Here is a 25102-nt window from a genome sequence, read left to right as displayed (position 1 = left end):
CCCCCCCGGGAGGAGCCCGTAGGGGCCCGGCCACTGGGACTTAGGTGAGTTGTTGATCAAGAGCGGGAACTGGAACCAGACTAGAACAGTAGGTCAGTACTGTAACGGGACACAGGTTCTGGAACCAGACAGGAAGTGTAGCTGGGCTCAGGTACTAGAACCAGGCAGGAACTGTAATAGGACTCAGGTATTGGAACCAGGCAGAAACTGTAGCAGGGCTCGGGTACTGGAACCAGGCAGGAACTGTAGCAAGACTCGGATACTGGAACCAGGCAGGAACTTTAGCAGGCAAGCAGGAACCAGCAGGTACCGTAGCAGGCAAGCAGGTACCGTAGCAGGCAAGCAGGAACCGAGCAGGTACTGTAGCAGGCAAGCGGGAATGGAGCGAATAGCAAGGCAGGTCACTCCGGGGAACAACGCAACATGGAACCGGGAGGTAAACCCGTTGCAAGGCAAAGATGGAATGTCCGCGGCCGGCTTATCAAGGCCGCAGCGTCTGACGTCAGGAACTGGGTGGAGTCACCTCTGGCAGGAAACGGCCTAGAAAAGCGTCCAAGTGGCGCGCGCCTAGAAGCAAGACGTCCGTGGGAGGCTTCCCGGCGGCGCAGCCCCCGCGGGGACGCCACCAACCAGGCCGCAAACCAGGCCTCCAGAAGCAGGAACAGATCCAGGAGCTCGGAGGTAAGGGTCTGGTTGCGGCGCTCGCAGCCAGAACCGTAACATGATTGTATGAGAGAGAGCATATGACAGTGAGAGCCTGTGCTTGAGCAAGACATCATGTGGGAGTGAGAGAGAGCCTGGGTGTGTGAGACAGCATGTGCAAGAGAGAGACTGTGTGTATGAATGGTTGTATGAGAGAGAACATGTGAGAGTGAGAGCCTGTTTGTGTGTGTGAGAGAGAGAAAACATGTGAGAATGAGAACCTGACTGTGTGTTTGAGGGAAGAAGATAGATGGAGAGAAAAGAAATAGAAAAAAAGACAATATAAAAGGAATTTGCAAAAAAATAAGAAACAGAAGGTGGAACAAAAAGCTTGTGACCAACCGATTAGAAAACTAAGATCAGACAGCAAAGGTAAAAAAATAAAATACTTTTATTTTTTTACATGGCTTTTCAAGAAAGCTTTTCAAGAAAGCCTTTCCAGACCCCAACTGATACTTTCCTCTCATGCTACCTACTATCAGTCCTCTCCATAACACTGTTATCAATTTCCATCACCACATTAACTCTACAACATTGTAAATAATTGCTCTCTCGGTTAAACTCCTCCTGCCTCTTTCTTGTTGCTCCCAGTTGTGCTTTTCCCTGTTTTATTGTAACTGCTTATTTCTTACCATGCACCCGTTAAAGTTTATTGTATTTTCTCTTTGTTTTATCACCCCTTGTTAAATGTAAACCAGCATGATGTGATGCCTGTCATGAATGCCGGTATAATAAAAACACTAAATAAATAAATAAATAAATACTTTTTAATGATTGGCACATGTAATCTTGTAGCACTTTCTCTATGCGGATCTCACAATGTACGAGATCAGCATACAGGAAGTGGAAACCCATGGGGCCTGCACAGAGGAGGCAGCAGAATGGGCTTCAATGCCAGTAGCAGCAATTAGCGCCTCCCCAATAGCCATGCGACAGCAGTGACAGTGGCAGCAGAGGAATGAGAGAGGCTCCGAGGTTGCTGGCAAAAGAAAGAGAGGGGTTCTGCCTTTAGTGTGTGCATGTGTATGAATGGGAGTCTGCCTGGGGGTGTATGAGTGTGAATGAATGGGTGCCTGCTTGAGGGTGTGTCTGTGTATGAGAATGAATGGGTGTCTTTCTGGGGTTTGTATGTGTGAGAATAGGTGCCTGCTTGTGTGTGGTGTATGTGTGTGTCAAAATGAATTGGTGCCTGCCTGGGGGTCTGTGTGTGTGAGAATGAATGTGTGCAAGCCTGGGGGATGGTGAGGGAGTGGTGTGAAAATGAATGGGAGCCTGCCTGGAGATCAGTGTGTGTGTGTGTGTGTGTGTGTGTGTGTGTGTGTGTGTGTGTGTGTGTGAGAATGATTGGGAGCTTGCCTGGGTGTGTGTGTTTGTGTGTATTTGAGGGAGCCAGTGAAAGTGAGAGCATGAGTGTGTATGAGAAAATCCAGGGGAGTAAGAGTTTGTGTGTGTCTCACAGACACTGACACACTCTCAGGCTCTAAGACACTTTCTCCTAGAGCCTGAGAGTGTGTCTGTGTCTGTGAGAGCAAGAGGTTATGGTGGGTATAAGAGCATGAATGTGTATCGTTGTGACAGTATATGTGTGAGAGAGAATGGACATGTGGGTATGTGTGAGAGAGGGAGGATAACCTCCTAATCCTCGACAATATCAGGGTGACTGGAAATCAAGAGCTCCCACGTATGGACAGCAGGGGCTTTTTAAAATCCTTATTAGTTTTAATTATTTGGTGTTATTTGATATATGTGCTGTTTTGAAATATGTATTTGGTGTTTGGTAAATTGTAAAAAATGTATATGATTTTAATTAATAGAAATTCTATTTATCAGTAGTTTTAAAATATTCTTTTATTAGTATGGTTTTACTATTATAACTGATGCTTTATTTTTCTTGATTTTGTTTTATGAGGAATGGTGGTTCTGTTTTTCCATTGTTAATACACAGAGTCTGGCTTCTTGGGGTTTCTATTTCACTTTTTGTCTAATTTGTGCTCCTTTATTTTGTATTCTGTATTTGGTGAGGGTCTGTCTCTGCTTTGTGTGTGTGACCATGAGAGATTCTGCTAGCATATAGTGTCTGTATAGGGATCTATAGCAATCGGGTTTGTTTTGTTTCCTCAGTAGGTGGTGTATTGGTATTCTAGGACCCAGTGTAATATTTACCCTTGCTTTTTCACAGATAGGGTTATTGTTATTTGAGTCCTTGGTGTTATTACTGTTATGTTACGATGGGATTGCAGTATAGATTTTGAGTGTCTTTTTTGTGGGGTTTTGTGTTAGTTCACAATGTGCCTGGCAGTGGAAGGTATTTGTGCTGCTGTTACTGTGAGGTGACACCAGAATTTGAAAATATATTTTAGTATGATGAGCTGTAAGGGAAACATCCAAGCTCCATTGTTTGGGGGAATTTCAGTGGATGCACTGAGTTACAGAACTGGAGGTGCAGGATTTATATTGACATTCTCTCCCTTCCTATATATTCCAGACTTCACTCTCATAGCCATGTAGAATTAGTTGAATGAGGCTATCAAATAATTTTATAGTGTGAAACTGGCTAGCTTTTTAAAATTATGCAGAAGACCCTTTGGACTTTTTTATTAACACCAAATATTCAAAAGCTGTGTTCATCCCATCAAGCTCATACATCTCATTAAAGAGGTAAATTGAATAACACAATAACTTTGTTTTATTATTGTTACTCATAAATTATAGCAATAACTTTAATCTTGGAATATTATATATTTATAATAAAAAATGAAAGGTTTTCACAAGATAGGTTGTGTCATGAAACATTTTATTTATGTATATATTTAAGGAAACATACATAAATTGTCAAAATACATTTCGTTTGTTTAACCTTTAACCTCTGGTTTGCTAGTAGACTGAATTACTGTGTCACGAAATTATGTTTGTCTAAAAAATGTGTCACCAACATGAAAGATTTGGAAAGCTCTGATCTAAAGAATTATTGAAATTATTCAGAGAAAAAGAACTTTGTGTGCGTAAAAGTGATCTGAATATCATTCGTATAAATAGATGACCTGAACCCACAATCCTGGATTAACATGGCCAATGGGACAAGGAAAATATTAAAAAGTAATGGGGTTGTTGGTGTTCTTGACTTCCCCACAGCAGTCGCTGCTAAAGGTGTTGGCCCACCAGGAATCATTTGGGATGTTTGCAGGCCTTAAGATAAATGTGGACAAATCAGAGGCCATGGACATAGGACCAGAGGTTAAAGCTCAGTGGGAGGGGGAGTTTCCCTTACAGTGGGTGGGAAAGACCATGAGATACTTGGGACTCCAGCTGACAAGAAAGGTGGACCAACTCAAAGGAGCGAACATAGGCTTACTCATTAAACACATGGAGTACCGATTGGGAGTCTGGTCCAAATTGCCACTGTCCTTGATGGGAAAAATCAACTTATTAAGGATGATGGAATTACCACGCTGGTTATATGTTTTACAAAACATCCCTATCTGGCTGACAAAAAAGGAGTTTCAACATATCCATAAGATTTTGAATAGGTATATATGGGGGGGCAGGAGGGCAAGAGTGTCACTGAGATTGTTGATGTATCCATTTATACAGGGAGGGCTGGCATGTCCAAATTGGAGGGACTATAACCTGGTATGCTTATTACGCCATATACAAGATTGGTTTAAGGGCACAAACCTATATTCCCCGCACGATTATTTCAAGGAATGGTTAGAGCCCTACTACCCAGAAAATCTTTTGCATATAAGAGCTGGTGAGGTTCCGACCCATTTTAGAAAAAGTATGTTAATTCAATCGTGTAGGAGAGCATGGGTCTATCTATGTCGAACCAAACTACAAATAGAGGGAACATTCTCTCTGTATGTTACCCTGTGAGGCAATCCACAATTTGGGGTGGGGAGGACTAGTGCAACCTTTTATAATGGGAATCAGTGGGACTCACTAGAGTAAACCAGCTGTGGGATGCCACATATGCTCATGTGAGGAGCTTTAAAGAACTGCAAGAACAGTATGCCCTGGATTCTAAAGATTTCTATGCATATCTGCAGGCCAGACATTACCTTGATACCCTGATCAAAAATGATGGTCCACCTAGAGGACCTCAACTCCTTAAACTGAGAAAGTTCTTTACACCGGTAGGGAAAAAGCAGAACTCCTGCTCGCTTTTTTCTCGGGCTCTCCGGGACATTCCCTCAGAGACCGTTCTGACTGAGATACAAGATAAATGGTCTTCTCATGCAGGGATAAGCTTGATTATGAAACACATAGGCCAGATACTGCAGGATGTTGTAGGGGTAACCGATAACATTATATTGAGGGAAATAGGTTACAAAGTACTACGTTGCATGTACATGTCTAGGGTTAGGGTGTTTCGTGTTAAGCTCTGTGACAATGATGTCTGTCAAAAATGCAACCTGGAACAAGGAACGCTGTTTCACTCATTGTGGGGATGTATTAAAATCGCACAATACTGGGAAGGTGTGATTAAATCTTTAAATTAAATTAAATTAAATTTAAATTAAATCTTTAATTAAAGCGACTACAGGAACATGATCAGCTATTCCTGAAAAAAGCTCTGCTGGTGGCATTACAACCGATACTTACGGAATGGATCTCGAAAGATTCTCCGAAATTGGATATTTGGAAGAATAGACTTTTCAAAGTCCTAAGATTTGATCACTTGACGGCGCAACAAAAATCACATGGCACCTTGGTTAAATGTCAAGCGATTTGGAGCAGATACTGGAACACTCTTTCCCCTACTATGCAGAAATGTGTTACAGAAAATTTTGCTTCTGATAAGTGAATTGAGCCTTTCATAAACTCACTTTAACCTAGAGGATCCTGAACATTTTAAAGGAGGGGCGGGGGGGGGGGGGTAGGAGGGAAAGGGGGGGAAAAGGGAGGGTACGGGTTCGGAAGAGGGGAGGAGATGGTAGGTGGATAGTGATATGATGTACAATCTTTTGGTTTTGTTCAGCCTGGTTTATTATGTGCTCTTGTATATGTACATTAATTTCATATGGAAAACTGCAATAAACATATTTAAAAAAAAAAAAAAAGTAATGGGGCCAGGATAGAACCTTGAGGGACCTAAAAAAATGGAGCTATATGATTGGAAAGCTGCTGATTCCATTTGACATGGAATGATCACTCATGAAGATGAGATAGGAACCAGGATAGGACTGTATCACAAAGGTTCAATTCCTCATGGTGTAGATGAAGGAGATCATGGTTGACTATATGAAAGACTGAATTCATGTCTAGTAAGAGGATGAGGGCATCCCTGCCATCATCAGCCTGCACTCAAATATTGTTAGCCCAAATAAGAAAGGCCTTTCTTATTTGGGCTAACAAAAAGGCCCTTTCTGAAAGGCCCTTTCTGAAAGGCCATCAGTACAGAGTACTGATGGCCTTTCTGAAAGCCTGATTGTGATGGATGTAAAATGTAAGTTTTATGAACAGTTGCAAAGTTGTTCGAACACAACCTTTTCAATGATTTTGGAGAGCATCAGAAGTTTAGAGAAGGGACAGTAATCAGCTAATAAGGAAGGATCCAGGGAAGGTTTCTTTACTGGCCAAACTCTAGCTACTTTGAGTTGATGTAGGAGATGACCAGAAGAAAGAGAAGCATTTACAATAGTGGAAACTGGGTAAGCTAAGGCTAGGGATGGATTTTTCAAGGGCATGGGATCTAGTTGAGAAGAGGAGAGATGGAGCTATTTGAGTAATAAATTAATTCCAGCATCTGAGGATAAGTTGAAGATGAAGAAGTTACTATTCAGATAAGAGGATGCAAAGAGTAAAATATTCTAAACATAGCCTTTAAAGTAAAGTCCTTGTGAATAATGTTGAGTTTATTAAAAAAAAGTAAGAGGCAAAGCCATCTGCCGAGCAGATAGGGTTGGCTGGAAGCAAAGAAGTGGGTTGATTAGAAAGATTGGCAATAGTCTTGCAAAGTTGCCATGGGTGATTATCTGGTGAATTTATCTTATCTGAGATACATTTTTCCTTTGAAAAAAGTATCATCGATTAATAGTACCTGTCAGCTGCTATCCATTTATTTTTTATCTCAGTTGTTTGTGTTTGTGCCACAGACATTTAAAATGGTGAACCTGATATTTCAACAATTTATGGCCAGGATGATACCAGGGATGAACATATTGTTGATGAAAGAAATGTTGGTTGTCAATAGCAATATTGAGGATAGTATTGATGCTCAGGAGGGAGCATATAAAAATCATGGGGGAAGGAGTTAAGTTCAGAATAAAACAAATCAAAATCAACTTTTTTAAATTCCTAGTAGTAGCTATTTTCTCTGAGTGCACAAGGTGAGAAAAGTCTTGATTTACAGGGAATGATATCAAGGAATGGTTGGTCCAAAGAAAAGTAGAAAAAAATGATAGAATTGGCAATTAATAGATCAGACATTGAAGAAACTATGAGATGTAGAGTGTGTCCTGTATCGTGAGTGGGTCCATAAATCCACTGAATAGGACCCAGGTCAAAGGGGATTGCCTGGATGAACAGGCACAGCAGTTGAGGACAGAGGTCAATCCCACCTAGGACATAAGGCCTGGATGGACAGGCCCAGCAATCGAAGTAAACCCTTGTAGGGACATAAGGCCTGGACAGACAGGCACAGCAGTCGTGGACAGAGGTCAATCCCACCTAGGGACATAAGACCTGGATGGACAGGCACAGCAATTGAGGACAGAGGTCAAACCCTTGTAGGGACATAAGGCCTGGATGAACCAAGCGAAGATTTGACCGGCGAGACCAGTTTTCTAAATCTTCAAGTTTTGCCTCGTGTTTCGCCAGCGAGGCCTTCTGGAGACCATCCTGGTTCTCCAACACGCGGGCATCAAGTTCGGTAAAATGAGCCTCAATCTTGTTTAAATTGACAGATATGTCGGCCACATTAGAGGCAATAGCTTTTATATCTGAGCCCAGGGCTTCAAGCACAGCGGCTTTTATATCCGCCAGTGCCGCCACAGGAGCTGTTTCAATCGGAGAATTGGCAGCCATGTCTAAAGTAGGAGCGAGTGGTGCACAGTCTTTCCCTTTGTCCCTGTCTTTCTTGACAGCTCGAGAGGGCATACTGGGTTCAGCAGAAGTGCGATGGACAGGGCTAATGCAGGATGAAAAATTAAACAGACTTAGCTAGCATTAGCGGTGTAGATGGGGTCCGATGGAGTAGGCACAGCACCGAGAAAGGAGAGTCACATCCTCCTTCCCCACCACATCACGTGATCTCTGTTCTCCTTTTCTTAAATAGAGATGAGTTGCTGAGCTTGATCTCTCAGACCCTGAATGCTCTCAGAGTGGCTGGGACTTACTCCTTGGGGATGCAGAAGAAGAATCCATTTTGGTCACCCTCCGCAAGTCTTCATTTCTTTCCCCTCCTATATGCTATCCAGGAGTTGATTGATCTGGAATGGAGTGCACCAGAGGCATTCTTTAAAGGTGGATGCATTTTGGCAGGTTTATACCCCTTGGATCTGCAGGCCAGGAAGCAGTTGTGTTTCCCTAAGGTGGATACCTAAGTATGTTCTTTCACGAAACGTATTACCCAGTAGAGGAAGGTGCAGCATTGAAGGATGCTCAGGATAAGATTGAGTTTATCCTAAATCAAGCCTTTGAGACGGTGACAATGAACTTACAAATTGCTTCTTGTTGTGCCTTGGTAGCTCGGGCTACCTTGTATCTTTGTCAAGAATCTAGTAGCACATTGTCCGATCTTGGACTTATGGTAGAACTGGGGGCTGCCTTCTTAGCTGATGTGGGCTGTAACTTGGTTTGCACAGCTGCCAGAGGAGTTGCTTCGGTTATTTCATCCAGGTTGGCAGCTGTGGCTGTCCCACTAGTCGGCGGATACTATTTCAAAATCCAATCTTACAAAGTTGTCCTTCAAGGGATCACTTTTGTTTGGCAGTTAGTTGGAAAAATGGCAAGTAAATGAAGAGAAACACAGGTCCTTCAATTGCCAGAGGTCAAGAAACCTATTGCCCGATATTTTCGGCCGAGTGGCCACCCTCGAGACTACCAGCATTTTCGGCCTTATAGGGGAGGTTCTTCCCAAAGATCCCGTCCCTTCCACTGGTCTCAGTTCTTTCACCCCCAAAGGCTTCAAAAGGATGCGGGCTCTGAAAGTGGAGTCCCTTGGTCTTCCCAATAAAGGTTTGTGGGCTTAATGGTGCAGGAGATAGGTGGCCGCCTATCACAGGTGGGTCCAGATTACTTTGGATCAATGGGTTCTCAAAGTGGTTCAGGTATGTTTTAGAATTTCTTCGCTTTCCTCTGGATGCCTTTATGGTCTCTCAGTACAATTTCCCTGAGAAGAGGGTAGAAGTACAGTACCTGTATGTAAACCGATGTGATATCTCAGATCGAATGTCGGTATATAAAAAAATACATAAATAAATAAATATTACAGAGGCTATTGCACTTGAAAGCGGTGATTCTCATTCACAAATCGCAGTGAATCCATTAATTTTGTCGTACCCAAGAAGGAAGGGTTTGTTTCGGCCCAATCTTGATCTCAAGGGCATCAACCAACATTTATGAGTCACGCATTTCAGGATGGAAACAGTGAGCTCTGTCATAATGGCAGATCCAGAGTACTTCACATCTCTGGATCTGATGGAGGCATATCTGCATATTCCTATCTGTTGGGAACATCAGCGGTTCCTCCGGTTCACTATCCTGGATTGTCATTACCAGTTTCAGGTCTTGCTTTTCAGGCTAGCCATGGAGCCCAAGACCTTTTCCAAGGTTATGGTGGTGGTAGCAGTGGCCCTCTGCAAGAAGGGCATTCTAATTCACCCCTATCTGGATGACTGGTTGATTTGGGCCTAAAACGTGGAAGAGAGACTTTGTGCTTCGTGCAGCATGGTTTCATTGCTACAGGAGCTAGGCTGGATGGTGAATCTGGCAAAGAGCAATTTGCAGTCATCTCAGACCCTGGAGTATCTCGGTGTTTGATTCTAGAGAAGACAGGGCAGAGTATTTCTTCCAGAGTCTCGGATCCATACATTGATGGTGCGAGTTCAATCCCTGCTGAACTCTTTTCGTCTGACCGTATGATCTTATCTGCAGGTCCTGGGGTTGATGAGTGCTGCATTAGAAATTGTTCCCTGGGTGAGGGCACATAAGCGCCTTCTTCAGCTCGCATTGCTTTCCCAATGGAGTTCTCAGTCGCAGAACTATGCCGTGAGGTGTCTTCTCCCATTAGAGGTAAGGTTCCAATTGGACTGGTGGTTACAAGCAGATCATCTCAGGAAGGGGATTTCCCTGAAGACACCAGATTGGTTGGTACTCATGACAGATGCAAGCCTCCGGGGCTAGGGGACTCTCCGTTAAAAATTGATGGTACAAGGGCGCTGGAATGCAGCAGAGCGGCAGTGAAACATCAACAGACTGGAGGTATGCTCAGTTCAGTTAGCGTGCCTGCATTTCACAAACAGCTAGAGGCTTGGGCGGTCTGGATAATATCCGAAAGTGCGGCAATGGTGGATTATGTCAATCATCAGGGTGGCACCAAGAGTCAACATGTGTTGGAGGAGATAGATGTCTTCATGGAGGGGGCAGAGCAGCATCTCCTAAGCATATCCGCCTCTCACATTGCCGGAAAGGGCAATATCAGAGCTGATTTCTTCAGCAGGAGAAACTTGGAGCCAGGAGAATGGGAGCTAGCAGGCAAGGCCTTTCAGCTCCTAGTGGACCTATTAGTGATCTTCAACAATGCAAAAGTTCCTCTCTTCTTCAGTTGCAGGCTGAAGAAACATGCACTCAAAAGTGAAGAGCATAGATGTTTTCGTTCAGAAGTGGCTATGTGGTTCCCTGGTGTATGCGTTTCCCCCTGGCCTTTAATAGGCAGGCTGGTCCAGAAGATTACAAATCAAACCAACACCATTGGCTCTGGATTGGGCTCGAAGGCCGTGGTATGCCGATCTGCAGAGACTTCTGGTGGATAGTCCCCTCAGATTACCGTCTTGGATCTGTTACATCAGGAGCCCATTCTACACGAGGATCTGGGTTGATTCATTCTTTCGGTTTGGCCATTGAAAGGGTTTGGTTGTTGAAATGAGGTTATTTGCCTGCTGTAATTTCCACTCTACTTCGGGCTCGGAAATGTTTTACTTCTTTCTTTCTATTTTTTTTCCTTTCTTTATTTCTATACTGTCATTCTGACAGACAATCATGGCAGATCACAAAGTTCATATTCATAAGTTAAAATAATACCAAATATATAAATAAAACCAAAAACAGTTACTTAACCACAATTTGTTGTGCCTGTTGGTCGCAGACGGCTGTGCCTTCTCTGTCTTACCTCTTTTTTCGCTCTCTCACACACACTCCAGTCATCTCCCTGACCAGTCACTTTTATTGTCTCTCACATATACACACATCACCTCTCTGACCAGTTTCTCTCAATCACACATGTGCTGTCTCTCACACACACACATGTTCTCAATCACACACACATTCTCTCACTTACACACAGGCTGGCCGTCTTCTCTCTCTCTCTCACCCACTTCCTCCCCGCCCCCGGAGCACAAATGGTAGCTGCAGCAGCCTCCTTCAACCCCTGCAGGCCAAGAAAGAAGAATCCCATCGGCTGCGAGAAGCTTATACCCTCTTTTTCTCTTGTTAAAGAAATGGTTATACATTAATTTGGATGATTTTTTTCTGAATTTCCTTGTATTTTTTCCTTGTTTTCTATTTATATTGCCATGCAAGGAAATGGTTACATGCTTTGCTTAATATAAATGCTTATAAATAAAAAAAAAATGCTACTGGAAAGGTAATTTTTGGCGTTGGAAAATTTGATCGTTACTCAGATTCTGCAGTCACTTCATTGGTTGCCTGCTGTCTGCCGCATTAGATTCCAAATACTCTCTTGTTTACAAAAGAACATAAGAAATTGCCATGCTGGGTCAGACCAAGGATCCATCAAGCCCAGCATCCTGTTTCCAACAGAGGCCAAACTAAGCCACAAGAACCTGGCCACAAGAACCTGGCTCTACATTCTGGTTTCCCACTTTCTAAGTTTTTGATTGCTTATGCTCTGTTCTTCACCCTCCACTCCTCACAGAAAGGTCTTCTGTAGCTTCCTCTTCTTTCAGTAATCAGGTTGGAGGGTACAAGAGAATCATCTTTCCGTTGCCAAACCACCTGCCTATTGGAACACTCTTCCCTTTGACATCAGATCAGAGCTAAATTATATTAAGTTCTGGAAACTTGTTAAAATATGGCTTTTTAGCCAGGCTTCAGACTATTGATGATGATCTGTTAGTTTTATTGGGCTTCTTCTACATTATTATGTATCTTGTCTGTTTTGAATTGATTTTATGCATGTTCTATTTTGTAAACCACTTAGATAAATTTATGATAAGCAGTATACTAAATTTAATAAATAATAATTTTGAATTTTTTTTATATAAAACTGAACTGAGACATTGGGCAGGGTAGTAATTTTCCATTTTAACTTACAAACAACTGATTTTCTTAATTTTCCAGTGCTAATACATATTTCTTTTACTATAATGACATGTGCTTCTATTTCCTATCAAGTATAAGAATTCAAATGTGTTATGTAGATGTGCATGCACTGCTTTTGTTTGCATTATTTGCAAAAGTAATACCTTGTGTGTATATTTTATTTTATGTATGTTATTTTTATTTTCTGCTCCAGCCTCTCTTCCCATCCATGACAGATCCTTTAGTTGTGTGGGTGTGTTACATATGCCTATTCTAAATCACACAGCTGAGAGGTGGAGTTATTTATGTGGCCCCTCCTCCAGAGAGAACAAATCAGAACCAATGTCAGGAAATATTTCTTCATGGAGAGGGTGGTAAATGCCTGGAATACCCTTCCAGAGGCAGTGGTGAAGATGAAAACAGTGAAGGAATTCAAAGGGGCATGGGATAAACACTGTAGATCCCTAAAGGCTAGAGGATGGAAATAAAGAAGAGTGCATGGGGGTAACTTGGGGTAACTTGCTGGTGTGGCAGTTGCTACCCTTAACAAATAACAGTATCAAGGCCTAATGCAGCTCCATCATTGCTCTCTGCTTCAAAGACAATGGGAAAAGGGGAATTTAATTAAAACAGTATCCAAGGGCCCTGACTTTTATGGTCTGGAAAACTGATAAGCACAAGGGTAACCTGCACAATGCAGCAGATACTGGCATAAGCTTGCTGGGCAGACTGGGTGCATCAGTTGGTCTTTTTCTGCCGTCATTTCTATGTTTCTATGTTTCATAGGTGGTGGAAGTTTACACTAAGGTGTTCACAAAGGTGTTTAAGGTGATGGCAAAAGCCAGAAAGATGCTTGGGTGTATAGGGAGAGGAATGGTCAGCAGGATAAAAGGAAGTGATATTGCCCCTGTATGTTACTAATGACACTTCATTTGGAATACTGTGTATATTTCTGGAAACCGCAACTACAAAAGGATATAAACCGGATGGGGTTGGCCCGGAGAGGGGATACCAAAATGATCATAGAAACATAGAAATGATGGAAGAAGACCAATAGGCCCATCCAGTCTGCCCAGCAAGCTTTCATACTTATTATCTTATACTTATCTGTTACTCTGACTGCTGAGTTCAGGGCCCTTATTGGTAGCTTTTTGATTGTAGTTTCCTTCCACCCCCGCCATTGATGCAGTGTTGGAGCTGCATCAAAAGTGAAGTATAAGGCTTAATGTTTGAGGGTAGCAACTGTCGTATCAAGCAAGTTACCCCGATGTTTGTATTCTTATACTGCTCAGATCAATGCCTTGTTAGTTGTAAATCCTATTTCTTCATTTCCCCGTGCTGTTGAAGCAGTGAGCTGCACTGGATATGCATTCAAAGTGAAGTATCAGGCTTAATTTGTTAGGGGTAGTAACCGCCGCAATAAGCAAGCTACTCCCATGCTTATTTGTTTACCCAGACTGTGCAATTCAGTCCTTGTTTGTTGTTGCCTGAATATAAATCCTCTTTTCTTCATTCCCCCTGCCGTTGAAGCAGTGAGCTGCTTCAATGGTAATGGTCTTTGTTCTAAAGGATATGGGACAAACTTAAAGATTTAAACATGTATATTGTAGAGGAAAGATGGGGTAGGCAAGATAAGACAGAGACATTGAAATACCTCTAAGGCAGCGCTTCTCAACCAGTGTGTCGCCAAGCACTGGCAGGGTGTGTTGCGTGTTCCCAGTCTCTCCTGCTTTTCTTCCCTCCCTGCTGCCGTTGCTGCTGGGCTAACAGCACGTTCAAGCCCAATGGGAATGGCAGCGGTGTTAGAAGAAGCTTTGGCACCCGCGGCTGGACTTTTCTTCTTCTTTACGCAGTGCAGTGCACGGGAAGGAGAAATAACCGTGCAGCATAGAAAAGTAGCGGCGGCGGCAGTATCAGCCCTCATGCAGTAGCGTGGCCCGGAGCAATCGAAGCAGCCGGCAATCGGCAAAGGAGTCAGCAGTATAAGCTTCTCGCGGCCGATGGGATTCTTCTTTCTTGGCCTGCAGGGGCTGAAGGAGGCTGCTGCAGCTACCATTTGTGCTCCGGGGGCGGGGAGGAAGTGGGTGAGAGAGAGAGAGAAGTCGGCCAGCCTGTGTGTAAGTGAGAGAATGTGTGTGTGATTGAGAGCATGTGTGTAAGTGTGTGAGAGACAGCATGTGTGTGATTGAGAGAAACTGGTCAGAAAGGTGATGTGTGTATATGTGAGAGACAATAAAAGTGACTGGTCAGGGAGATGACTGGAGTGTGTGTGAGAGATTGGTCAGGGAGGTGACTGATGTGTGTGTGTGTATGTGTGTGAGAGAGAGAGAAAGCATGGAAGTGAGAAATCTGGGTATGGGAGTAAGAAGCCTGGAGTTGGGGGGTGAGTGAAAGAAAGCATGGGACTGAGAAGCCTGTATATGTGAGAGAGAGCATGGGAGTGAGAAGCCTGTATATGTGAGAGAGAGCATGGGAGTGGGAAGCCTGTATGTGTGTGCATGCATGAGAGAGAGACTGGTTGGTAAGGTGACGGTGTGTGAGAGAGAGAGACTGGGGTGTGTGTGTATGTGAGAGAAAGAAAGTGATTAAGGGAATGAGAAGCCTGTGCATGTGGAGAGAGCGAGCAAGGGAATGAGAGAGAGACTGGTGCGTGTGTTGTAAGAGAGAGAAAGTGGGGAGGAATCTCAGCTGAGGACCACTCTAGTAGAGGGAAGGCAAAACGGACTGGTCTTAGCTCCAAATTTCCATCCATAGAGCTGCAACATCATGACCGACCTGAGGCCATGCCCCCTAAGTGATGTCATCGAAAGGGGCGGGAACCCTGGGATAAATTCTGGACAGGTGTGGCCCTGAAACCGGAGGAATCTCAGCTGGAGGACATCTCTAGTAGAGGGAAGGCAAAATGGACTGGTCTTAGCTCCAAATTTCCATCCATAGAGCTGCAACATCATGACCGACCCAAGGCCACACCCCCTAAGTGACATCATCGAAAGGGGCCGGAACCCTGGGATAAATTCGGGACAGGTACGGCCCTGAAACCAGAGGAATCGTGGCTGGAGGACCTCTCTAGTAGAGGAAATCAAAACGGACTGGTCTTAGCTCCAAATTTCCATCCATAGAGCTGCAACATTGTGACTGACCCGAGGCCACGCCCCTAAGTGACATCATCAAAAGGGGCCAGAAACCCGGGATAAATTCGGGACAGGGGCGGCCCTGAAACTGGAGGAATCTTGGCTGGAGGACCTCTCTAGTAGAAGGAAGGCAAAACGGACTGGTCTTAGCTCCAAATTTCCATCCATAGAGCTGCAACATCATGACCGACCCGAGGCCACGCCCCCTAAGTGACATCATTGAAAGGGGCCGGAACCTCGGGATAAATTCGGGACAGGTGCGGCGCGCAGCCACCGATGCACTGCCGAAGCCGCCCGCCAAAGAGGCGCGCTCCTGGGTAAGGTTTTCATTTTTCTAAATTTTTCCTAAATACATGGGAAGAGAAAGAAAACCAAAAATTTGGACTTCGTCGCCTGCAGTTCAACAGACTAGAGGTCCAATGGACTATCACAAGACGGGTAAGCCAGGCTGCCCGTAATTCGATTCCAGATATTACTTTTTCTTCGGGAGCATCGGAAAGTCTCAGCCAGCAGCCTCAAACTCAACCTCAGGCGGAAATGACTGCCATCAATCAATCAAGTTTAATTGGAGATGTCCTTAAAAATGATAATAATGCTATATCCCCCCCATAAGTGGGGATATAGAAGAAGTGGGGGCTATGGGAGGATCCGAATTACCGCAGGTATTTTCGGATCCCATAGATCATCATAGTATTACCTTGCTCGATGTTTGGAAGGCAATCAATGAGCTGCAAAAAACTATGTCTGCTTTTATGGTTCAAAGTAACCGATCAATTATTGAAACAAAGAATTCTTTAGAATTGCATGATAACCGATTGAAACAGCTAGAGGAAATAGGTAGGACTACTACTATACAAATTGCAACATTACAATCAGTAAATAATTCACATATTAAAGATAGTTTGGTCACTCATAGGCAATTGGAAAGCCTGGAGAATGAAAATAGAGCTCGAAACTTAAGATTTTTAAATTTTCCATTCACCAGACTATTATCAGCTAGTGAGTTATTGAAAAAATATTTGTTAGAAAATTTATCGATTACAACCATAGATGATAAATCTGTTTCCAAAATATTTTATGTGCCTAATGCTAGATTAAAGAAACAGGAGGGGGAGGAGGGAATGGAAACTGTGCAACAGGAGTCTCCAAATTTAACCTCCTTTCTGGAATCTTCTGTAGATGTTATACCACAAAGGGCTACTTTGATGGTAACTTTCTGTAAAGAAAGAGATAAGAGCTTAATACTACAGAAGTATTTCAGAAATAAGGAGTTTTTATTTTGTCGTCAACAAATACAAATATTTCCGGATGTATCTCGTGTTACACAGCTTAGGAGAAAGCAATTCTTGCAATTAAAGCCAAGAGTCTTGTCACTTGGCGCTACTTATTTCCTTAAATTCCCATGTAAATGTTTGATAAATTAAAAAAAAAAAAAAGATTTATTTTCCAGGACCCTTCCCACCTTGAATCTTTTTTGATGGAAAAAGAAAAGGGTTAAGATAAAAGCTGCAAAAAAAATATATAGTATCCAGAATGTTGTAATTTAGTATTACATTTTCCTTAATGATTGCATATAGATAACCTCCCATAATGTGGACTTGAAAATTTTTGGCATTTAGTTTCATTTCTTAAAAGTATGATTGTATGATTTCTAGGAATGCAAAATTTATTCTTTGATTTTTTGGCATTGTAAATGTTTAAAAATCTTAATAAATTATAAATTAAAAAAAAAAAAGAGAAAGTGATTATGGGAATGAGAAGCCTGTGCATGTGGAGAGAGTGAGCATGGGAGTGAGAAACCTGGGTGTGTGGGTGGGTGTGAAACACAGTATGGGAGTGAGAAGCCCTTATATGTAAGATAGAACTTGGGAGTGGGAAGCCTGTATGTGTGTATGGCATGAGAGAAACTGTTCAGGAAGGTGACTTGTGTGTGTGTGTCAAAGACTGGTTGGGAGATGATTGGTGTGTGAGAGACAGAAAGTGGTCATGGGGGTGTGACTGGTATGGTGAGTGTGTGTGAGAGACAGAGAGATTGGTCATGGGCCCTAAGGAAGAAGACCATGAGTATAGAGCTTAGCCACTACTGCTGCTTCTGGTGTGTGCTACGGCCTGCACGGAAGAGGACAGGAGTAGGAGAGCTGCTGGAGGGGGTAAGTAAAGGTGCCTTTTAAGTTTATCTTTCTTGATTAACTGCCATTTTAATTATTTAATATTATGTGATGTGTCTGCTTTTTTTAAATATTTTATTGGAGTTTGGAGAATTTTTAATAGTTTTTATGAGTTTTTAATTGTTGGATGTTATTCTGTTCATAGCTGTTTTGAAACATTTATTATGCTTATTAGTATAGTTTTACAATTATTTCTGTGTGGGGATCTATAGCTGCTTGCTAGTTCTGTTTTCCTAATAGGAGGTGTATTGGTGTTTAGGGCCTGATTTAATATTTGTAGTGTTGCCTTTTCATAGATAGGGTTGTTACTGGTTGAGTGCCTTCCATAATACAGGTGTAACTGTGGGCGGATTAGTTTATGTACATAACTGCAGATTCTGGGAGTATGTTAGGTCGGTTCTGTGTGTGTTACTGAGGTGAGATATTTTACTAGCATGTAAGTGTTTGCATCAGTCTTATTTGTTGTGTTTTCTCAAGAGGACATGCATTGGTGGTAAGCTGCTGTCTTTTCATAAGTAGAGCTATTGAGCATGGTAGTAGAAAGAAACATAGAAACATAGAAACATAGAAACATAGAAATGACGGCAGAAGAAGACCAAATGGCCCATCCAGTCTGCCCAGCAAGCTTCCCTCATTTCTTCTCCCATACTTATCTGTTTCTCTTAGCTCTTGGTTCTAATTCCCTTCCACCCCCGCCATTAATGTAGAAAGCGGTGGAGGAGCTGCATCCAAGTGAAATATCTAGCTTGATTAGTTAGAGGTAGTAGGAGTAGTAACCGCCGAAATAAGCAAGCTACACCCATGCTTATTTGTTTTTACCCAGATTATGTTATACAGCCCTTATTGGTTGTTTATCTTCTCCCCTGCCGTTGAAGCAGGGAGCTATGCTGGATATGCGTGAGGTATCAGTTTTTTTCTTCTCCCCTACCGTTGAAGCAGAGAGCTATGCTGGATATGCATCGAAAGTGAAGTATCAGGCACATTTGGTTTGGGGTAGTAACCGCCGTGACAAGCCAGCTACTCCCCGCTTTGTGAGTGTGAATCCTTTTTTCTTCTCCCCTGCCGTTGAAGTTATGCTGGATATGCGTGAAGTATCAGTTTTTCTTTTCCCCTGCCGTTGAAGCAGAGAGCTATGCTGGAAATTCGTGATGTATCAGTCTTTCTCCGATGCCGTTGAAGTAGAGAGCCATGCTGGATATGCGTCGAGAGTGAAGTATCAGGTACATTTGGTTTGGGGTAGTAACCGGCGCCGTAACAAGCCAGCTACTCCCCGCTTTGTGAGTGCGAACCCTTTTTTCTTCTTCCCTGCCGTTTAAGCAGAGAGCTCTGCTGGATGTGTGAAGTAACAGTTTTTCTTTTCCCCTGCTGTTGAAGCAGAGAACTATGCTGGATATGCATTGAAAGTGAAGTATAAGAATGGAGTGATCAAGCTAGTTGAAAGGCATCAGGAATAGAGGAAGGTGGAGGTAGTAATTTGGATATTTGGTTTGGGGTAGTAACCGCCGTAACAAGCCAGCTACTCCCGTCATTGTGAGTGCAAATCCTTTTTTCCACATTTCCTCTTGCTGTTGAATCTTAGAGTGATGTTGGAGTCACAGTAACCATGTGTATGTTTATTGACTAAGGGTATTGTCTCCAGGCAGTAGCAGTAGCCTGAGCTGATGTTACTGACATGACACCAGAACCAGAATATCTTTTTTGTTGGGTGAGTTGTATGGGGAATGTTGTAATCCTGCTTTACATCCATTATGTGGGTCAGGGGGGTTCCCGTGGATGCAAACTGTACTTTTACATCTATCCCCGTGATGATCATGGGTCAGTGTGTCACGCATGTGAGAACCATCTATCAGGTGTGTCCCGACAGAAAAAGGTTGAGAACCACTGCTCTAAGGTATCAATGTGTAGGAAGCAGGCTTCTTTCAATAGAAGGGAGGCTCTGGAATGAGGAATCATGGGATGAGGGTGAAAGGAGGTAGACTCAGGAGTAATCTAAGGAAATATTTATTTAGAAAGAGGATGGTGGATGCATGGAACAGCCTTCCAGTGGAGATGGTGAAGACCAGGACAGTATCTGGGTTTAAGAAAGTATGGGACAAGCACAGGGGTTCTCTGAGGGAATGGTAGGGATTGAAGAGATGAGCAATTTGTGTGGATGTGCAGACAACGTAGGCTGTATGGACTCTCTGCCATCATGTTTCTACATACTGTACCTGAAATAGCTATTTATATGCACAGCCACTGAAGATATAAAATTACTATTTGATATGTGAATTGTAGCTGCTTGCATAAGTGGGTAAAGTCTGTTATCCATAGACTTTTACACCAGTTTTCAAAGTGATGTTACAATACATGCACTGTGGAATCACCATGGACACTTGTAGGAAGGTCAAGGTGTACGATTTTCAGACAGCCCTTTTACCCTTTTGAAAATTGCCCCCATCTGTGCCATTTCAACCCATACTCTTCCCCACTCCTTTCCCTTCACCTAGAGAAAATCACCAACACCATAAAAAGCTTTGTGCCTGGTTAGATGTGATGTGAGATTAAGCTTTCTTAAGGAATCAGTGTTCCTAGATAAACACGAACACCACTTTTCCCAACAAACTAGTGCTGTGCATTATCTAAAGCTTTTGATTTAATGCTTGACCATCAAAATATTTTTGTCTGAAATGTGATAATCCCCCCACCCCCCTAGAGATAGGCCAGCTCCCAGACTCCCATTATAGCTTACAGGACCACTGGTATTTTATACCCACAGAGCTTCTAGTTGTAAAATCTCAACAGGGAAGTACACACAGGGAGTTTAAAATGAACTTCCTGCATATATTTTGCTAGGATGGCTCTAGGACTGCTCTGGCCCTGCTCTTGGCATTATTCCTTTTCCCATACTCGGAGGAGGGGCAACATTTTCAAAAGGGTTTCAGCCTGGATAAACACCTGTTTACCCACGGAGAATTGCTTTGAAATTTGCACCTTTATTAAAAGTCACTGTTGAAAAACGTAACCTTCAGGTTGTCCTTGCCCAGCCACCTTCTGAAGTCAAGCTTATGCCTGCACACCTTTACTAGTCAGAAAGTTCATTGATTAAATATTCTGCTACTGCACAGAGCAAATGCCATCTGATGTTGAGGATGCGTTCTTTCCATCAGCAATCTCATGAAATGCTTGGATAGGCACTGTCTAATGATGTTAATGAGTTATCAAATGACATTGGTTAGAAAGAGAATACACCATCACCGTCATCAGCTTTTTATTCTAATTTTCCCATGCAATGAATGGATTTTAACTAATAAATTAAATAGATATGATAGCAATTCTAGATTGGAAGAGAAAGGTCACATTTGTGCAAAATGATTTAGACCATTGGACTGATCCTTAGTTTAAAAGATGCTCTACCTGGTTGGAAAATGCACACATAGTTGTACAGACGATGAATTCTTTCAGGTTTGCTGATATAATAAGTTGCATTGCATTGCCCAAAAACCTGTAACAAGGTAAATACAACCATCACCTAGACATATCTAAATCATTTGCACACTTTGTTTTTGTAACTCCCTCTCCAGTTTATGAGCCAATAGGGCAGGGGCACACAAGGTTCCTGTGGCTAATCCTTTTACCTTTTTTCTGCTCTAGCTAACACAATCCAAGGGCCCCGGGGCAGGATTCTTTTTCCAACCGGGGGGAGGAATAATCCTTCAAGACCCAAGATGTCTGGGTGACTCTCAGTTTGTTGCCCTGGGAGGGGGAGGGGGGGTTTACATGCCTATATTCACTTCAAGGGATGTGAGTGCCACAAAAGACTCTGGAGGCTCAGATTGAGTGGTACAAAATTCAATTTTTACTGTAGGATTTCTTAAATAGCAAATTGGCACTTCCACAACAGTTCTTGTCTTGATAAGATGAAATGTATAGTTCTCCAATTAATCTGTGCAAGTGACTCTCAGTATTAGGCCGGGAAACTCTCACCCTCTATGGTTTGAATGAGCAAGGTTCCCAGGTGGGCAGGGCATCCTTAGATGGGATGGGAAACCCCTTCCAACAATTCTGCTTGGCAAAACAAATTATACACAGTCTCCCCTACGAGTCTCTCTCCCAGGCTGTAGACTCTGTTGGGTGACCTCAGAATAGAAATTTAGGTCTTGCTCACAGTTTTCTACTTCAGTTGTCTCCATAGGATTTTTAATTAGGAAAAACTAGTAGCAGGGATCATAGCATCTCTATATAGATAGAAACATAGAAATGACAGCAGAAGAAGACCAAACGGCCCATCCAGTCTGCCCAGCAAGCTTCACACATTTTTTCTCTCATACTTATCTGTTTCTCTTAGCTCTTGGTTCTATTTCCCTTCCACCCCCACCATTAATGTAGAGAGCAGTGATGGAGCTGCATCCAAGTGAAATATCTAGCTTGATTAGTTAGGGGCAGTAGGGGTAGTAACCGCTGCAATAAGCAAGCTACACCCATGCTTATTTGTTTTACCCAGACTATGTTATACAGCCCTTATTGGTTGTTTTTTCTTCTCCCCTGCCGTTGAAGCAGAGAGCTATGCTGGATATGCGTGAAGTATCAGTTTGTTTGTTTTTTTGTTTTGTTTTTTTCTCCCCTGCCGTAGAAGCAGAGAGCTATGCTGGATATGCGTGAAGTATCAGTTTTTCTTCTCTCCTGCCGTTGAAGCAGAGAGTTATGCTGGATATGCGTGAAGTATCAGTCTTTCTCCCATGCCGTTGAAGCAGAGAGCCATACTGGATATGCATTGAAAGTGAAGTATCAGGCACATTTGGTTTGGGGTAGTAACCGCCTTAACAAGCCAGCTACTCCCCACTTTGTGATTGCGAATCCTTTTTTCTTCTCCGCTGCCGTTGAAGCTATGCTGGAAATGCGTGAAGCATCAGTTTTTTCTTCTCCCCTGCCATTGAAGCAGAGAGCTCTGCTGGATGTGTGAAGTATCAGTTATTCTTCTCCCCTGCCGTTGAAGCAGAGAGCTATGCTGTATATGCATTGAAAGTGAAGTATCAGGCTTATTTGGTTTGGGGTAGTAACCGCCGTAACAAGCCAGCTACTCCCCTCTTTGTGAGTGCAAATCCTTTTTTCCACATTTCCTCTTGCTGTTGAAGCTTAGAGCGATGTTGGAGTCACAGTAAGCATGTGTATGTTTATTGAATAAGGGTATTGTGTCCAGGCAGTAGCCATCATTCTGGCGAGTCACCCACTCTTCATTGGCGGCCTCTTGACTTTATGGATCCACAGTGTTTATCCCACGCCCCTTTGAAGTCCTTCACAGTTCTGGTCTTCACCACTTCCTCCGGAAGGGCATTCCAGGCATCCACCACCCTCTCTGTGAAGAAATACTTCCTGACATTGGTTCTGAATCTTCCTCCCTGGAGCCTCAAATCGTGACCCCTGGTTCTGCTGATTTTTTTCCTACGGAAAAGGTTTGTTGTTGTCTTTGGATCATTAAAACCTTTCATGTATCTGAAAGTCTGTATCATATCACCCCTGTTCCTCCTTTCCTCCAGGGTGTACATATTTAGATTCTTCAATCTCTCCTCGTACGTCAACCGATGAAGATCCTCCACCTTCCAGGTCGCCCTTCTCTGTACCGCTTCCATCTCGTCTTTGTCTTTTTGTAGATACGGTCTCCAGAACTGAACACAGTACTCCAGGTGAGGCCTCACCAAGGACCTGTACAAGGGAATAATCACTTCCCTTTTCTTACTCGATATTCCTCTCTCTATGCAGCCCAGCATTCTTCTGGCTTTTGCTATCGCCTTGTCGCATTGTTTCGCAGACTTCATATCATTAGACACTATCACCCCAAGGTCCCTCTCCTGCTCCGTGCACATCAGCCTTCCCCCCCCCCCCCCCCCCCCCCCCCCATTGAATACAGTTCATTCGGATTTCCACTCCCCATATGCATGACTTTGCACTTCTTGGCATTGAATCTCAGTTGCAATATCTTCGACCACTCTTCCAGTTTCCTTAGATCCCGTCTCATTCTCTCCACTCCTTCCGGCATGTCCACTCTGTTGCAGATCTTAGTGTCATCCGCAAAAAGACAAACCTTACCTTCTATCCTGTCCGCAATGTCGCTCACAAAGATATTGAACAGGACCGGTCCCAACACCGATCCTTGCGGTACACCACTTAAAACCGCTCTCTCTTCAGAGAAGGTTCCATTTACCATCACACATTGTCTTCTGTCCATCAACCAATTTGCAATCCAGGTCACCACCTCGGCACTCACTCCTAAGCTTCTCGTTTTATTCACCAGTCTCCTGTGCGGAACCGTATCAAAAGCTTTGCTGAAATCCAAGTATATGATATCGAGCGCTCTCCCTTGATCCAATTCCTTGGTTACCCAGTCAAAAAAGTCAATCAGATTTGTCTGACAGGATCTTCCCCTGGTGAATCCATGTTGCCTCTGGTCCATCAATTCTCCAGACTGTAGATAGTTCACTATTCTCTCTTTCAGCAGTGACTCCATTACTTTTCCCACCACCGAAGTGAGGCTGACTGGTCTGTAGTTGCCAGCCTCCTCCCTGTTCCCACTCTTGTGAAGCGGGACCACCACTGCTCTTCTCCAATCACTCGGCACCACTCCTATTTCTAGGGATCTATTGAACAGGTCACACAGCGGACCCGCCAGAACATCTCTGAGCTCCCTCAATATCCTTGGATGAATCCCATCAGGCCCCATGGCTTTGTCCACTTTCAGGTACTTTAGCTCTTCCCACACATTTTCTACTGTAAAAGGATTTTCATCTATTCCACTTCCCTCCCAGTTTCTTGTTGTGTAGAGATGGTCCTTCTCCAGGGTCTTCTTTAGTGAACACAGAGCTGAAGTATTTGTTTAATATTTCTGCCATTTCTTCGTCTCTCTCCACACATTGATCATTACCACCTTTCAATTTCACTATACCACTTTGGACCTTTCTCTTTTCGCTGATGTATCTGAAAAATGTTTTGTCACCATTTTTTATCTCCTTGGCAATCCTCTCTTCTGCTTGACTTTTTGCCAACTTGATTAATTTCTTTGTCTCCCTCAGTTGATACAAATATTCTTCTTTGTGCTCCTCCCTTTGGGATCCTTTATATTTCTTGAATGCTGTTCTTTTAGCTTTAATTTTGTCAGCCACCTCCTTTGAGAACCAGATAGGTTTCAATTTTCTTTTGCTTTTCTTTACATTTCTAACATATAGAGCAGTTGCCTTGGTGATTGCTCCTTTTAGATTGGTCCACTGCTGATCCACATCTCTCTCGTTCTCCCATCCTTTAAGTTCTTCCTCCAGGTACTTCCCCATTTCCTCAAAGTCTGTGTTTTTGAACTGTAAAACTCGGGTCTTTGTGGTTCTTTTCCCTATTCTTTTAGTGATATTAAACCATACCGTTTGATGATCACTGCTGCTGAGGTGGGCGCCCACCTGGACATCTGAGACATTATCTGCATTAGTGAGCACTAAGTCGAGTATAGCTCCTTCTCTCGTGGGTTCCAACACCATTTGTTTGAACAAAGATACTTGCATGGCATCCACTATCGCTCTACTATTTTTAGTTTCTGCAGATGGGATTTTCCAGTCTACATCTGGCATATTGAAGTCACCCACGATCACCACTTCTCCC

At 43.2% G+C, this 25102-nt stretch overlaps 1 protein-coding gene across 2 annotated transcripts in view; it reads right to left on the bottom strand.

The window, feature by feature from the left end:
• The window catches only part of LOC115099386 (fetuin-B-like), a 108158-nt gene that overhangs the window by 43666 nt on the left and 39390 nt on the right, over nt 1–25102 (bottom strand). For both annotated transcript variants that reach the window (XM_029616995.1, XM_029616997.1), the window contains exon 3: nt 20879–20966. In XM_029616995.1, coding sequence (XP_029472855.1) covers nt 20879–20966 — 88 coding nt within the window. The remainder of the gene's footprint in view (nt 1–20878; nt 20967–25102) is intronic.

Source organism: Rhinatrema bivittatum, chromosome 9 (genome assembly GCF_901001135.1).
Source record: "Rhinatrema bivittatum chromosome 9, aRhiBiv1.1, whole genome shotgun sequence".
Classification (NCBI taxonomy): Eukaryota; Metazoa; Chordata; class Amphibia; order Gymnophiona; family Rhinatrematidae; genus Rhinatrema; species Rhinatrema bivittatum.
The sequence above is the reverse complement of the archived record's forward strand: the minus strand, read 5'-3'. Positions and strand labels throughout refer to the sequence as shown.